Source organism: Kogia breviceps, chromosome 15, assembly GCF_026419965.1.
Source record: "Kogia breviceps isolate mKogBre1 chromosome 15, mKogBre1 haplotype 1, whole genome shotgun sequence".
NCBI lineage: Eukaryota > Metazoa > Chordata > Mammalia > Artiodactyla > Physeteridae > Kogia > Kogia breviceps.
In genome coordinates, this window is record NC_081324.1 from 58,380,383 (window position 1) to 58,397,134 (window position 16,752).

Genomic DNA, 16,752 nt, shown 5'->3' on the forward strand with positions numbered 1-16,752 from the left:
GGGCTATCTCATTCACTGATTCATTCATTGATTTATATCTTCACTCAACAGGATTCCTTACTGAGTTCCAACTCTGCAAAACATGGGCTCTGGATTGTAAAGGTAAAAATGTGACACTAGCACTTCCAATAGCTTACAAGTTAGGAAAAGACACAAATTTTTTGGAATATAGTAATACAATCCCGGGTTAGCACAGTTTCATCTCAAACCTACCTTGCTGCTGTGGGCTCCATTCTGAGCTTTTGTGGCCACATCTGGGCTTGGAGGGAAACCCCGCTCTGCCCTGTTGGCCCCGCGTGATGAGTGCACAGGAGCCAGGCATGAGCTCAGCGCACACAGGGCTCTGGCTGACTGTGCTTTCACTGCAGGGCAGAGTGGGGTGGTCCCCACGGCAGGAACAAGAGCAGTTTCCTCAGGAGGGCAGAAAGGGGGGGTTCCTTTGAGTCTGGAACACCTGAGAAGGCTTCGTGGGGGTATGTAGGGGGTTTTGAGGACTGCCAGACAGGAAAAGACAGGGAAGAGCAAAGGCAAAGGTAAGAATGCAGGACAGGCTGGTGTAAATGGGCCACAGGGACTTGGGAGTAAAAAAGTAGTAGGTGACCAAAACAGATTAATGGGAACCTATTCTAAGGAACTTGGACTTAATTTTGTAGCAAGTGGGTTACAACTGAGGGTTTTTGAAAAGGGGAGGTCCTATGCTTTAGGAAAATCCCTTTCCCAGCACTTTGAATGTGGCAGAGAGTTGACAAGGAAGGTGATTGAAGGTAACCTGTGTCCAGGGAAGCTCACTGTCACCCAGGAGAGAGATGGTGACGCGAGAACAAGGACAGTAGTGGTGGGTATAGAATTGCAAGAATGAGAAAGAAATGACAGATGTGATCACTGTTTGGAGCGAGGAGCCCAAGTGACTCCAGGGTGTCTAAAATATGAACACTCAAGAGAAAGTGGAGAGCCGCTGCAGCTGACATGAGGGAGAGCTCTGCAACATTGGACATGAGTTATGGGAAAAATATTTTCAAGGAAGTACCCTGCAGGTATTTAAAATTGTGAGTCTGTAGTTCAGAAACAAACAAACAGAAAATGCCAAGGAGAAATTCCATGCCCAGAAAAGGTTCCACTACTGTAATTTCTTATGGTGATTCCAAAATTCAAAAAGCTGTAAAATTATACATTTTTACAAGTTTAGTGTCAAAACTTATTTGGTGACAAACCTGACCTTCATAAATGTAAGGGTATTAACAGACTCTATCTCTGAAAGTGCAGTGAAAACAGATGTCTCCTTTCTTGATCAATGTGAAGGAAGCAGCACAGGGAATCAACACTTCTTGAAAGCTAGTATGTACTTGATGCTTTTGACCCCACGAGAAGAATATTACTCTCCCCGTTTCACAGATGCAGAAACAGATTCTGAGATGTTAATAGCAGGATCCAGGTCACCCCTCAGTCAGGGGTGGCCTCAGTTCTCCTTCTAGTGCACCTGCTCGCAGCAGAGCGTTAAGAGGCAGGAGGTAGAATGCCTTGTCGGGGTGGGCCTCCATGTAGCATTCTACTGCTTCTCTTTTTCATTGGCTAAAAGAACGTTCTTTCCATATGTGCTGTTAGTGTGATGGAGGTAAAGACGTACTTCAGACCCCAGATTTCTGACTTTGCCCCCTTTTATCCACCTCCCTGCCAGACCCCAGACCTTCCCTCAGTAAAGCCCTCTGGGAATAACAGGCTCTCTTCCCAGAGCGATCAAGTCTAATTTTCAGGCCCGCTGAAAGCAGGATGTGAATTTGAGCGGGATGGGGAGGACGAAAGGGGTGTGGGAGTGAGGTAAGAGCCTGATGGTTGCGGCGCCCAGGGTGAGGGAGGGAAGTGTTCTGCTTGTCGTAGGAGGGCATTACCTGCCCGCAAGGAAATCACGTTGACTGGAACTGGACTAAGTAAACAGCAACGTGACCCGGTTCTTCAGTTTTTGATGTGGAGGCTTTCAATGACACAGCTTCGCCTCTTCTTCCTTCCCTCGCCAGCCCGCGCACGTTGGAGCCAGCCCCTCTGCTTCTCAGCCGGGGCTCCCCGGGCGCCCTTTCTTTCTCTGACTTCGGGCTGCCCAGCAGGAAATGTTCCTAGCCACGAGACAAGCCTCCCGTTTGAAGGGGTGGGGCTGGGGGTTGAGAAAAGGAACAGGAAAAGAAACAAAGCAAGCAAAACTTTACTAGAGCAGCCAGCCCGAGCCCCTAAGCATCACGGCGGGTTTCCAGTTTCCTAGACGCAGGGATCCCACACCCCACTTCCCCCGTCCCCGGCCGCCTGCACCCCGACGCCCCGCCTCGCCCTCCCCGCCCCACCCCACCCCACCCCAAGGGGGCTGGTGGGCGTGTATTTGAATCCGGGCTAATCGGCGGCCGGCGGGCGGGGCGGCCTGCTAGCGCCCCTGACAGCCCAGCGGCGGGAGGAGCCCCCTCTGCCCTGGGAGCCGGACGGGCCGCGCCTCCCCGCCGGTGACCGGTCCGGTGCGCTGGCCCATGCTGGTCCCCGCCTTTGTTCTCGGGCCGGAGCGGAGACATGCGCGGCTGACGATGGAAGTAGAGGACTCGGGCGGCGTGGTGCTGACCGCCTACCACTCGTACGCGCGCCCCCAGCCGTCCAGCTCTGAGCCGCACTGCGCGCCCCGGGCCGCCGCCAGCCACCCAGGCAGCAGGTACCCCACTGCGCCGAAGGAGCAGAGGTCTCCTGGGCTGGGGGGTTGGGGGTGTTCGTATGCAGCTGGGTTTTCCGCCGGAGCGTAGGACCACCATCGCTTGATTGTTGTTTCAAGTTTTGGTGGACTGGATGAGTGAGCCTCCCGTTCTTTGTATTTGTCCTTGATGGGAAGTCTCAGCCGGCAATGGCTAAAGACGATGACTAGGAGAGGTTAGCAGCGGAGTTGCATTCTTGGTACAACTTGCTGATAATAGGCATATGCCTGATGTCTGCCAAATTCACCTATTGAACTATTGGAGAATTTTTAAAAATAATTAAAAATGAAACAGCAGCGGAAATGAAAAAAAAAAAAGCAAAATATATTATCTTAAATCCTCAAACACTATCGAGAATTTATTTAGTAACTGCATTTCACAGGAGCTAAATCGCAGCTGGAGAGAGTCTCCAAAAAGGAAATCTCAGTAGACTTTTAAAAACAATTTTATTTCTAGATTTAAAAAACCTTCCAATTGTATAAATACATTGGTGTCACTATTATTGCTAATGTTGACTCTGTTTATAAATGTAATTATAATTTTCCTTTGGATCAAAAGAGGTTTGAAGGCTTCTCACTACGTGCATTTTAGATTTAATGGCTATGTTAATTAATTAATGTTAATCTATCAGTGTTCATCTATTTGATGCAAGATCAAGGCCAATGAGACTTCTATTACCTAAACGAAAATGTTAGACCCTTAGGAAGTTTCCTTCTGTGGACAAAAATATTACACTAAGTGAGATGATTTGATATCTGACACATATTTAGGAGAAGTATTATTTGTTTAAATGTGACTCTCTGCAGTGGATCCATTGACGAATGGTTTTCTTTATGAGTGGGGAGGTTTGAGTAGTGTGCTTTTTTGCATGTTTATTTTCAGTAATTTTTTTCTCATACTTTTATGTTTAGTTATGTGATAAAGATTACTTGTTTCCTAATTTAATTGACTTGCAAGGCTTTCAACAGATTGTGACTTTATTTCAAGAAATATCCTCTTGGCTAGCATCCATGAGAAGAGCAAACTGCATTGGCATGAGATCTGTGTTGGGCTTGGCTAACAAAGAAAATATTGTTTCTTCCAAAAAGAGCAGCAAGAGTGAAATCTAATTTTTATATACAGACAATGAGAAAATAACATTTTTCTTCCAGTTTTAAGAGCTGTGCACATTATTTTAAAGGCTACTTGAAGGGACAAACTTGTGTTTGTCTTTAGAGTGTTTTCTTTTCTAAACGTGATCCTTGACTATAATTACTCCTATTATGAGTAACTAAATAGATATAGGTGATTTGGTGAGAAGTGGGGGCCAGGTTTGTGCATTTTTAGATGGTCCTGGTGTAGCTGTCCTGTCTATAGCTCCCTGCAGCTGTCTGGGAGCAAGAGCCAGATTGTGCCATTTGGGCAATTCGAAATTACACCCCTTTCCATAGCAAACTGGAGACGGTCCATTAACTCAGCATGTGGTCTCGTGGAATAATAATATACGAGAGCAAAACAGTTGCCTATCATAGTTAGTGTTTTACCATACAGTTGCCAATTAGATTTACATTGCTCCAAGTTTGCATTTTTGGTGACTGCCCTGTACCCTCTGTATGGGCGCCTTCGTGCTACTCACCCTCTGATGCAAGAGGTAGAGGACCCCTGCCTCCTACCACTAAATTGTGAGAGAAGAGCTTAATTCCTTGGTTCTCAGTAACAGCGATCAAAAAGAGTTTCCTGTATTTACAGGGAGCCAGAGGACATTATCAATCATGCGTCTTTTAACAGAAGTAATCAGGCCTGAGTTATTAACCTTTGACTCACTAACTACTGATCAATACTCCCTTTCAAGCCAAGGAGCAAGATTGTATTGTTCCACTTATGAAGAGAGCACTCTCTCTTTCAAGAATACCCTTTCCTTTAAATTGCTTACATATGTGTAATGTATTTGTGGAGTAGTGACCAGTATGGCACTAGGAAGCATGGGCTATTGTATCTGACTTTCTAAGTATCATCTTTCTTTAGCTCTGGGTAGCATAGTTTCATTTCAAAGCAAGCCATCTCCTTATTTTCCAAGCCTATACTTCGTCTAACTTTATGTGCTTTTGCTTTTTTTTTTTGGCCTAGTTTTTCCACTAAACTATAGTCTCTCTCTCTCTTTACTATTCTGTTTTCTTCACTGTTGTATCCCAAGTGCCCAGAGTAGTGTCTGGCCACTGTAGTAGCTCAAGAAATTAATGAATTCCTACCAAATGGCCAAGATAAAATGGAAGGATTTTCAACAGTATGTCAACCTGTCTGTACCTACTATGTGCCAGAAACACAATAGGCATTAGTGATACAAAGAGAAATGAGATGAAGAGCCTGCCTTGAGAATGTAGCCCTTGACCTTTCAGACCAATAGGATTTTTAGAAAAAAGCTTGAAATAAGTGGTAACACTTCAAAATCAAGAGGCTTCAGATATAAATCTGGACCTCAGCTTCCCATTAAAAACAAACAAACAATAAAACCAAAAAAAACCCCCAAAGGATCCAGCAACTGAGGCTTCCATGGGCTCCATTACACACCTGTCCCTGTTACTCTTCAACACTGAAGCTGGGTGTCCATTGTAATTTCTTTTGGGGCCTGCCCATTTTATTTTATTAAAGTGAGTAGCCAGTATAAAGTGTACTTGCCAGTTACTCAGGCTTGGGGTCAGACTGCCAGATGCTGTTCATCACCTACACCATTTCCTACCATGTGACCTTGGGCAGCCTGCTTCAGCTGCTTAGACTAGCATCTGACACCAAGGAAGCGCCTGATAATTGTTAGCTGCATTATTACTGTTACCGCTTTTAATCATAGCTGTTGACATAAAGAGCAGTAGAACATTTTTGGTACCTATCCCTCAAACTTACTCATGCAGGGAAGAGACCAGGAATACTACGCATTTGTTGCGAGGAGGGAAAGCAATTCCTTATTTCACAAATATTCTATATTTACATTCTGTTGTAAGGATAAAAGAGAGTGAAGGATTACAAATTCTCAGTTCTGTTGAAACAAATGGTCGGAATTATCTTTAGAATCATGTGATTTTTAGAGAAGCTAAGCTCCTAGACCCTTATTCAGAATCGAGAGTGAAAATGTTAACATATGTTCAAAATGATTTCACTTAAAAAATGAAAGGTAGGGCTTCCCTGGTGGCGCAGTGGTTGAGAATCCGCCTGCCGATGCAGGAGACACGGGTTCGTGCCCTGGTCCGGGAAGATCCCACATGCCGCGGAGCAACTAAGCCCGTGAGCCATGGCCGCTGGGCCTGCGCGTCCGGAGCCTGTGCTCCGCAACGGGAGAGGCCACAGCAGTGAGAGGCCCGCATACCGCAAAAAAAAAAAAAAAAAAAAAAAAAAAAAAAAATGAAAGGTAGCTGAAGATGAAAGCTAGATATCCTGTTTTTCAAAGATTTCCTAAGTTATATACAAATAACATACACAACATTTTTTAGTGGAGGTATAGCATAAAATGGCTGTGAGTATTTCTGATGTTTATCTCAATATACCATAAACTTCCTGAAAGAGGACAAAAATAGAGGAGGAAAAGAGCCAACTGTTCCTGAAAAACAAATATAGAAGCTCCCCAAGGTTATCCTAGGAATTCTAATTCTATAGCAGTGTTAAAACTTTTGTCAAGGGCATATTGTTTCCTAATAGCATAACTGTTCATTATAATGGGAATGATTTGATTAAAATGGAATTAGTGATGAATAGAAAGTAAATATTTTGTTTGTGGAAAAGGCTAGAGTTGGCAACTTCTCCCCTCCTTTAAAAAATGTTTGGAACCATGGTTCCAAACCATGTTTGGAACCAGCCAGCAGAGGTGGGAGCGAGCCATACCTGCCCTTGAACTCCAACCCTGTATGGCCTTCCCCCTCCAGTAAGTGGGTTTCTTTTTTTTTTTAACCTTGGCAGTGTGCAGAGAAAGAGAGGTCACACCCACCATTCCTCTGCACCAGAGCTCAGTATTTCTACCGTGTAAGCAGGGGTCTTGCTGGGGCTGGGGGAGCCAGAAATGGCAATAAAAGTTTGTTGACCTGGGCTGAAAAAAAAAATCCAGGAATGTACCACATATTTAGTGGTACATTCCTGGATTGAAATTAATTAATTAGAAAGACATTTATTTCAAGGTGCCAACTCTTGTTCAGTTAAGCATTAATGTAGGTCTGTGTGAGCTTACAAACATATACACCGGTACACCAAATTCTAGGGCATAGTAGGTATACTTTTCTAGAGGATTCAGAAAGAGTAATGGAAAAAGGATTCTTAGGAGAGAATGAGGTATTTATAGGTCATTCTTTATGTGATAGCTGAAACCAGAGTTGGTGGCTCTGGTTTCTTTTTACAGTGGGGTCCCTGCTGATTGTAGGTGCCTCCATATGTAGAGCTGTTGGAAAACATCTGGCACATTTCCTTTGATCGTGTCATTTGGCTTAACATTTGGCCAGTTGCTCTGTCCATTTTTAACCTGCTCATTTCCCCCTGATCATTAATCCTTAATGTATCCAAAAAAATTCAGGGAACTTAGAGTGTTGTAGAATCATTTTCATGTGGATGAAGATGATAACTTTCCCTTAGCTTTTTATTTTGATGTAATTTTAGACTTCCGAAAATTTGCAGAAGTGGTGCAGTAAGTTCCCATGTAACCTTCTCCAGCTTCCCTAATCTTCCCTAAGATTAATATCTTGCAGAACTGTGTTCTATTATCAAAACCAAAAAATTAACACTGCTACAGTACTATTAACTAAACTGTAGACTTTATTCTGATTTCACCAGTTTTTCCATTAGAATTGGAATTTTTCTGTTGTAGAATTGAATCCTGGATCCCACAATCGATTCAGTCATGACTCCCAAACCTCCTACAATCCATGACAGTCTGTTGTTATCTTTTGTGACTTGGCACTTTTGGAGTACCAGTTGGTTGTTTTGTAGGAAGTCCCTCAATTTGGATGGGTCTTATGTCTTCTCATGACTGGATTGAAGTTACGTGTTTTGGGTGGGAATTCCAGAGAATGATGTCAGGCCTTTCTCAGTGCATCATTTGGGAGGTTCACGATGTCACTGTCTCGTTAATATTGATGTTAGCTCTGAACACCTGGTTAAGGTGTTGTCTGCCAGGTTTCCCTATGTAATTAATAAATATCTTGGAAGAGATATGTTTTGACTGTGCTAACATCCTGTTTCTCCTCAAACTTTCCTCCTCTGATTTTCATGTACATCTACGGATCTTGCCAGTAACATTTATTACAGAGATGCTCTAATAGTGATTTTCAGTTTTTCTCAGTCCTCCTATGTTTGACTTATTTTATGTACTATAAAATCCACATTCGGTATTATCTTTAATTTTATTATTTGTGGCTTTTTTTGCCTTTAAAAAGTCAACCAAATGTAATCTAACCTACTGTTTTTTTTCACAGTTTTGCCACAAAATACAATAAAATGGCTTAGTTTTATCTGGTCTGAGTTCATGAAACCTATAAAGATAAATTCCCTAATTTTCAAAATCTGTGATTTTTTTGAAAGCAAAATTTTATTACAGGCTTAATAGAAAAAATAATCAGAAAGTTGCTAAATTAAATGCTATGTTCAGAGAGGGTGGTTATTAGGTCCCACTTTGCCTGGCACTTGTTACTGAGGCTGTCCTTCTGTTTTCTTGGTACTATGCTTGCATCTGATGAGAAACATTTTCCCCTTACCAGTGTTCCAGAGATGTTACTTGAACATTTGCAAATGTATCATAACTAAAGCAAACATTCTAATTTGCATATAATCAAAATTCCTTCTCATTCCACCCTTAAAACAAACTATTTCACTTTTGAAGTCATATCCGTTCTCTGTTTTCTCAATCTGTGGTCTCTAGATATCGGTTCTAGCAAAGATTAGAAGTAGAATGTTATATAGAAAAGCAAATGAAGGGAGTAAAATGTTCCTCAGAAGAAAACTTTGGAAATAAAGTTTATCGACTTAAACAGTAGACTCCATTTTGTTTATAAGCCTCTTTGGATGAATATATGAAGTCAAATCTATCTTTAGTGCAGAAAAGAACCTTTTCTAAATGAATATCATCATTAAGTCTGTAAGAATTACAGTGCTGTAGTACAGGCACTGATTGAGATGTGGATGTTTTGCTTGCTTTAAAATTAAATAGCCTGAGAGTGGCATGGACATACATACACTACCAAATGTAAAATAGCTAGCTAGTGGGAAACAGCCCAATAGGCTCAGTGCTTTGTGACCACCTAGGGGGGTAGGATAGGGAGGGTGGGAGGGAGAGAGACGCAAGAGGGAGGAGATACGTTGATACATCATGTATAGCTAATTCACTTTGTTATACAGCTGAAACTAACACACCACTGTAAAGCAATTATACTCCAATAAAGATGTTAAAAAAAGTAAATAGCCTATATTGGTGTATTGTTTTATTGATTATATAATTTAAATATTATTTATTATCGTTTTTGTTGTTTTCCTTCTTTTCAGGCAGACCTTAAAGCCTTTAGCAGTACTTTTGTTCTTTCTAATATTGCTATTTTTAACATGCTTTGTAATTTACTTTTGATTAGATAATCAAGCTTGTTGGACTGTGTAAAGAAAATGTTGCTCAAAGAACTAAAATGTATAATCTAACAAAAGATTTTTGTGTGTGTGTGTGGTACGCGGGCCTCTCACTGCCGTGGCCTCTCCCATTGCGGAGCGCAGGCTCCGGACGCACAGGCTCAGCGGCCATGGCTCACGGGCCCAGCCGCTCTGCGGCATGTGGGATCTTCCCGGACCGGGGCACGAACCCGTGTCCCCTGCATCGGCAGGCGGATTCTCAACCACTGCGCCACCAGGGAAGCCCTAACAAAAGATTTTGATAGCATTTATTTCAGTTTCCTTGAGAATTTTTTGGTTTGCTTGTTTGCTTTCAGTTTCTTGCTATGTTCTGGTTACTTGAGTTAGTGAGTTTTGTATAATGTGTTGTTCTTTATAATGGGGAATTTCATTTATCCATTTCTTTGTAATTATTAGAGGATGTGCATCAAAATATTAATGTTGTGTCCAAAAGTGCCTAAAGTGGGAACTAAAGAAAGTAGTAGATTGTTTTACTATATATCATCTTCCTAAATACCTGTGGTTTATGACACATTCTTTGAGTATCAAATGTGTTACATCAGTCTTCAATAAATGAATATTATAGGTAAAACGATCCATTTGACAGGCATTAAGAGCCAAGTAATTCCAAGTGTGGGAGGACGTATGCTAATATCAAGTTGAGAACCAGCTGTGTGGTGTCTCATGTTACTCTTAAAGACTAATTAAACCTATGCATTCCATTTCTGATCCCTTCGATGAATAGATGATGACTGCACACAAACACACAATACCAAAGACAGGAAGGAGAAGGAGAAATGGGAAACCAAAGGAAGAGTAGTATGTAGTAGTTTTAAATTGTGAAACACTTGAGATATATTTGTACTATTTTAATAATTCTAAGTTGTGGTGCTGATTATCTTTTACGTATAAGAGATAAATCTTTATTCCTATGTTAAATTTTGTGGTCAGCCACAAAATTTGCTTTTGTACATCTGTAATGTATAGGGACAAGAATTCCTTTGAAGTTTCCTGTTCAGTATTCATTTATGAAAATCAATTCAGAAAACACTGGACAGTGCCTTTGGCTTTATACAAAGGCCCATCAATGGATTTATATTTTTATAGAGCTGTAGAGAAACCTGACAGGTGTTTAGAAAAAATGTTAAACCTACTAAAATGACATTATAACTGATAATATGATATTTGATCTCTTTCCTCCCCATTTTTCCCTACCTTCATTACCATACTGAAAAATTCACATAGTAGCCAAAGTTAACAGGTCAGTGGTTGGGACTAAACCCATATTTAAGTGGCTGCGCTGTAAAGCGAAACACAAGAGGGTAAATGTAGCTAAAGAAGTAAGGACTAGACCTCCTTTCTGAAGACTTCCTTCACAATAGTAGCCAGAAGGGTTTTTACCTACCATAACAATAATGATCCGTTGGTAATTCATCACGCACACAGTCCTGCAGTGTCAATTCTTTAAAAAAAAAAGGTGCCAGGTTTTATTGATAGCTTACTGAGCCTGACATGCACTATCTCATTTAATCTGCACCACAATCCAGTGACATGGGAGGAAACTGAGGCACAGAAATAGCCCAAGATCACTCAGCAAGATAATGACAGCCCTTCTAAAACTAGTGCTTTTAACCCGTTATTTAAATCTTGAGACATTATTTAGTATATTGTGGATTTAGTGTTTTTCTGCCGCAATTTGGTTATAGGTTTATTGAGAGCAGGGACAGTATTATCATATCCCTGCTTAGCAACCAGCAATACTAACTTTCACATAGTAGTTATTATACTCAGTTTTGATTTAGTCTTTCCTTTTGCAGTCATGTCTATTCTGTGTTAATGGAACGAGCATGGAGCGAGTTAAATATGAAGGGATATAAATAGTTTGAGAAATTTTGTTGCCACTTGAAGGAAGTAAAACAATAGGAATTTTTAAAATTTAAAAGCTATATACTTGCCCATCTTGCAGTCTTATTTAGGTAACTATATTTTAAAATAGACAAAATGCGCTACAGAAGTCATTCAACTTGACCAGGAAAGTGAGATCCAAGCAATGAGTTATAGGAAATCTTCCTAGGGCTCTTTTTCAGGCAGAAGGAGGGGAGGGCAATTTTTAATCCTCTAACCCTTAGGTTCATGTTCTTAGAATTTTTCATGTTAGTTTTATTAATCGTTTTCTTTAACTACTAAGATAGATTTCTATGGTTAAAAACATATTTTTCACTTTGTTCCTTCCGTGTGATTTCTAACACAGCAGTTCTTAATGCAGGTTGAGAAGCAACGCTCCATGAGAATTAATGGGGTTTTCCTCTCCTGTCTCCTAATATTCAATCAAGTTTTCACCTTATCTTGATTTTGAAGCCAACCAAGGGACAAGCAGGTCCTGGACCATGCCTTTGTGAAGACAAGTTCTGTTCAAAATGTTGCTCAGAAACTTAGGATAAGTTAAGATAGGTTGTGTGATCCAGTCTGGACCCCGAGCCATCCCTGGTCTCCCATCAGCCTGAGCACAGTCCCTATTCCTCAGTGACCTTGGAGCCACGGATAATGCTGAACCTAAACTGGGCTTCAAGGATTTCTGTTCAGGGTACAAACCCAGGGCCCATTGTAGTCTGGACTTGAATCTTCTGGAGAGGTCAGAATCAGAGTGGCCTCCGGGCACTTGTGTTCATTTTCCGAGGTATTCATTTTGATAAACTTTGTTTTTTAGAACACTGGAACTACAGAGGCTGGACGGTCATTTTAGTTACACCTGAACAGTGTGGTCTGGGCTTCTCTGCCAACTGCCGTGTCATTAGAAGTCTTCTTTAACTATTTTTAATTAGCCAACTTGTTCAGAGTGCATTACTAATAGGAACTAAACATCATGAAAGACCAGTAATGAGTGAGGACTGATCTCTATGGTACAGCTGGGACGCAAAATATGGAAAAGTGTCTTGTCGAAAACCTCACAAGGAATAACCAACTTGTTGAGCCAGGCTCTGAATTTGTTCTGCTGACCCCTCGTCACCTGCGTGCATTACCACGGCACCTACTCAGGCCCACAGCATGGACCAATGTGTTCTGGGAGCAGTCAGGCCACCAGCAAGGAAAACATGGAGGAGGGGAAAACTGGCTTGCAGATGGGAGAACATTAAAGGTCTAGGACTGGAGAAAAGGTGGTGACCGTTAATGAGAACGACATTTCCTTAGCTTCCTTTCAAACACTATTACAACTCCCCTTGCACGTTATCTCACCAAACGTAACTTGGAGAGTCTCGAAAACACACTTGCTGCGACTTTTCATTGGCATCTTAAAGAATAACATTTGCTGACCTCAATAGAGTAAGCAATTAAATGGGAAAAGAGCTGACTGTAAGTTTCCGTAGATTCTGTTTTGAAAAAACAGAGGATGCCTGGCCCCTGTGATTTTTAACATACCACAGCTTAACTTCTCTCCTCCTCATTTACAAAGCTCAGTGATTACAAGGTCGACTTGGCAACTGCTTTTGTAAAATCAAAATTGTGCTTAGTTGCAGAAGGCTCCACTCCAGAGGACTCCCACCTCTTCAGTTGCTGGAAGCATGTAATTGGAAAAAGCAGGCCCTGCTCTGCTTGTTTAAAGCTGTGTCATCCTTTGTGTGGCAGTGAGTCAACACCAGCTAAAACAACATGAGTCATTGCTTAGAAGAAGCCCAAGTGAAGCTGATATCAATTATACTTATCCTAAACAAACATGATACTTCTTTTATCCAGACTCTTAAAAAAGTTCTTATTGGGGCTTCCCTGGTGGCTCAGCGGTTGAGAGTCCGCCTGCTGATGCAGGGGATACGGGTTCGTGCCCCGGTCCGGGAGGAGCGGCTGGGCCTGTGAGCCATGGCCTCTGAGCCTGCGCGTGTGGAGCCTGTGCTCCGCAACGGGAGAGGCCACAACAGTGAGAGGCCCGCGTACCGCAAAAAAAAAAAAAAAAAAAAGAAAGTTCTTATTGTGAGAGTTAAAAAAAATTAGCACCAATTCTCTTTAGTATTCATGGAAGTACTTTGCGCTCAGAGGACTTTTTAATGGGTCGTAAGGAGGAACTCTCTTCAGTTAATCAAATTTTATACTGATTTATTCTCTCTTCTGTCTCTTCCACTCCCCAACCCCACCCTGCTCATACCCGATTCAGATCATTGCTATTTTAATCTGGTTTCAGAGCTACTGGATTAAAATCCATAAAATCAAAATTGTGATCTTGTAACTGTTTGTTCCTTCTGTTCCAGGATCCCCCAGGGTCTTTTTTTCTCTGGAGTATAACAGGTGGCTTTAAGGCACACCGTGACTATTTGGAAGGCTAATGCCCTTGTCCAAGTAAAGATGATGAGAGCGTAGACTAGGGTCGTTCGAATATGGATGAAGTAATGGAGTCTTTGGGATGACAAGCAATGAAGTTGGTATGATTTGGTAATTAAATGCATACTGGGGATGAGGAAAAAAATCTTGAGTTTTTGTTTTAGTGTTATTAACTGAAATTGAGAATTCTGGTGGATGAGCAGATTGTGGATGGGAGAAGTTTAGCCTGTGAAATTTTGAGCTCAGTGTATATACCCAGCTGATAGCTGGCTATACAAGTTGGAAGCTTGGGAAGGAGATCAAGGCCAAGACTTCTAAGCCATTTATTCGTGCGAATCTTCACCATTTGAGAAGTAGTGAAAACTGGGACTGGATGAGATCTGGCAGGAGAGAATAGAGAATAGAGTCTCTATAGAGACAGCAATGGAGCACAGATGGAAACCCGAAGAGCAGTACCAGTTAGGGAGAGGCAGAGCTTTGGGAGCCTCTGATGGAGATCAGAACGGGGCATTCTGGAGGCCAAGGCATTAGGTTCAGAATGAGCGGACAACCATATCAAGATGGCTAAGTGACCAATAAGGTCAAGACTAAAAATTGTCCACCGGATTTGTAGTGTGGATAACAATGAAGATCTTTGCGAGCATGGGCTTAATGGAAGTGAGAGGTGGAAGCCTGTTTGCTGCAGGTTGAAGAGTGAGTGTGAGGTAAGGAAATAGAGGCAGCAAGTGGAACCTGTTGTAGAAGCTTAGCTTATGGGAAGGTGAAGAGACCGAGGGGAGCTTTTAAAACTTAGCAAAGAGAGCTGAAAATTGGCTAAATGTCAAGAAGGAAACCTAGCATTTCTAAAATGCAAGATTTAAACACATTTAGTCTCCTATTTATAATCCTTTGATAACATTTTTGCATTTAGGATGAATCTTTATCACTAGCCCCACAGTAGTGCTTAATAAGCACTTCTGGAACAGGAGCATTGTCTGTTTTCTTCATTGCTGAATCCTTCACTGCCTTCCCCCACGCCCCATCCCCCCATTAAAGGGCCTGCAGCAGAGTCGTAACAAATTGTTGCTGAGTAAACACCATGGGGGCTGCTTTGTGGAAATGTGGCCTCTCCTTGGGTTGAGAAGCATCACTTCCTTTGTGAGGTTTTCCCTGACTGCTTCCTCCTCAAGCCGCGTTGGTCACTTCCACCTTTGTGCCTCCTCTGCCTCTACATTCTTCTGGTATTGCACTTACCCACTACTTACGGTAGTACTTACATAGCTGACCTGGAGTTTGTTGATGCCCTGAACCATGTCTTATTCATCTCCGTGTCCCTGGCCTAATTCAGTGACAGGTACATATATGCTTTTTGAGTAAATTAACAATCTAGTCATTAAATGATGGTGAAGGTAATATTCCTTTTAAATATATGATGATAGTTTCATAATTTGCTATTATTTTTGACCCTAGAAGTATTAGAAATCTTGGATTGGTGTTGTGTTGGAGAATATACTCTTCTGACCTTGCATACTACCTGCTTTCCCAGAATCTGCTAAATTAGCCTTTAGTCATAGGATAACATAAACTCTTGGTAATATGCTGTGAAGTAAAGAATAATGAATAAAAATCAAAACTGGCAACAATTGTAAATGAACATGCCATGACACATAAAACTGAGAGCAGTATGGATAATTAACAGAAGGTAAATATACCCTCCATTGTTTTAAAGATTAAATTTTGCTCAAGGGTCATTTTACTCATTAAAAGAAGAAGAACTTTAACTCCTGATTTTTACAATAAAAGTGAAATTGAACAGCCATCTATTGAGCCTCTGTATGCCATACACTCTGTCAGGTTCTGGGGCTGCAAGAAATGGTTTAATAGTCCTTCAGTGAGAATAGATGGACTGTTAACAGGCATTTCAGCTGCATCTGAAGTGCAGCTCCTTGAGGGTAGAAAGGAAGTCTGTCTCTCTCTGTCTCCCCAGCATTAGCCCACTGGCCCAGAACAGACACTCAGTATTTGAATGGTTGAAAGAATGATTGAGGAAAAAACGCATGAGGTGCTCTGGGAAAACAGAGAAGGTGGAACTAACACTTGGGGCTCAAATTGATGTGGGTGAGAAAGGGGTCAAGGGAAGCATCTGGGAGGAGTCATCACTAGATTAAGCTTTAAAGAATGAGCATGACTTAGTAGGAAGAATGAAAGTGGGAAGAGTTTTTGGCAGAAGAACCAGTCTGAGGAAAAGGGACAGCGATTGTAGCTACAGTTGCTGGTGTCCTGAGGCCACGTAATATGAGACCAGCCAGTGAGGGGAGAGACCACTTACTGTGCATTTTGGGTAAAACGATGAAGGTCAGACTGAACTCGGTTACATGCCCAGTTTCTTCATTAGAATAATGAAGGGCTTCCATTAGCTGACCTCTAGATCCCTTCTAACACGTAAATTCTCTTTTTCTCAATTGTTAAGTTGGAAATGAAGGTAATTAGATAATTCTAGATTTTTAACCAAAACACGGGTTCAGACCTGTACTAATTTTGTAATAACACTTTTCCCCTTCTCATTTAACTCTGCCTATTTAAATGATCTCTTGGGTACTTATGCTGTCTGTGCAGTAAGCATGTATTGTTGCCTAATTTAGTACCTTTGATTACTCTTAAGAAGAGTTTGGTTCATTTCAAACAAGCTACCAAAGTCAGATTAATATATCAGTAAGGTATTTGTCTTTCAGCTTTTCTTTGAAAAATATAGCCTGTCCAATAAGCAGAACTGATTTTTATTTCTCAGATGATTGTGGACTGGTAGCCCAGTTAATAGGAATGCTAGATACTGTTGAAGAATGCCATGGCACTTCATTATTTTTTTGTTCAGATTTAAAAGGGCATTTATTAATAACTTAATTTTTTGAAAGATACATTTTTATTAATATCATATGTGCTATGATATTGGTGAAGAAATTGGTGAGAAATTGGTGAGGGAAGTAGTGGTAACGTCTATACAAATATTTGCAAGATTTTATTTGTGGGACGGGATTGGCTCAATGAGTGAATTGTCAAAGAGATATTGTCACAGCCAAACCAATGAAAATAATGAGAGTACCTCACCTTGAGAAGGTGTCTTAAACTCTGTACATTTCTTTAA

General features: G+C 41.4%; 1 protein-coding gene across 6 annotated transcripts in view; it reads left to right on the forward strand.

Annotated features, from left to right (window-relative positions):
* The first annotated feature begins 2,444 nt into the window (after positions 1-2,444).
* Positions 2,445-16,752, forward strand: part of ARHGAP28 (Rho GTPase activating protein 28) — a 149,685-nt gene continuing 135,377 nt past the window's right edge. For 4 of the 6 annotated variants that reach the window (XR_009331365.2, XM_059039833.2, XM_059039834.2 and 1 more), the window contains exon 1: positions 2,467-2,683. Coding sequence is in view for 4 of the 6 variants with exons in the window: in XM_059039833.2 (XP_058895816.1) it covers positions 2,508-2,683 (176 nt within the window). In the remaining 2 variants the exon portion in view is untranslated. Of the gene's footprint in view, positions 2,684-16,752 lie in introns of all 6 variants that reach the window. The other 2 variants (XM_059039835.2, XM_067016101.1) reach the window with 2 other exon arrangements.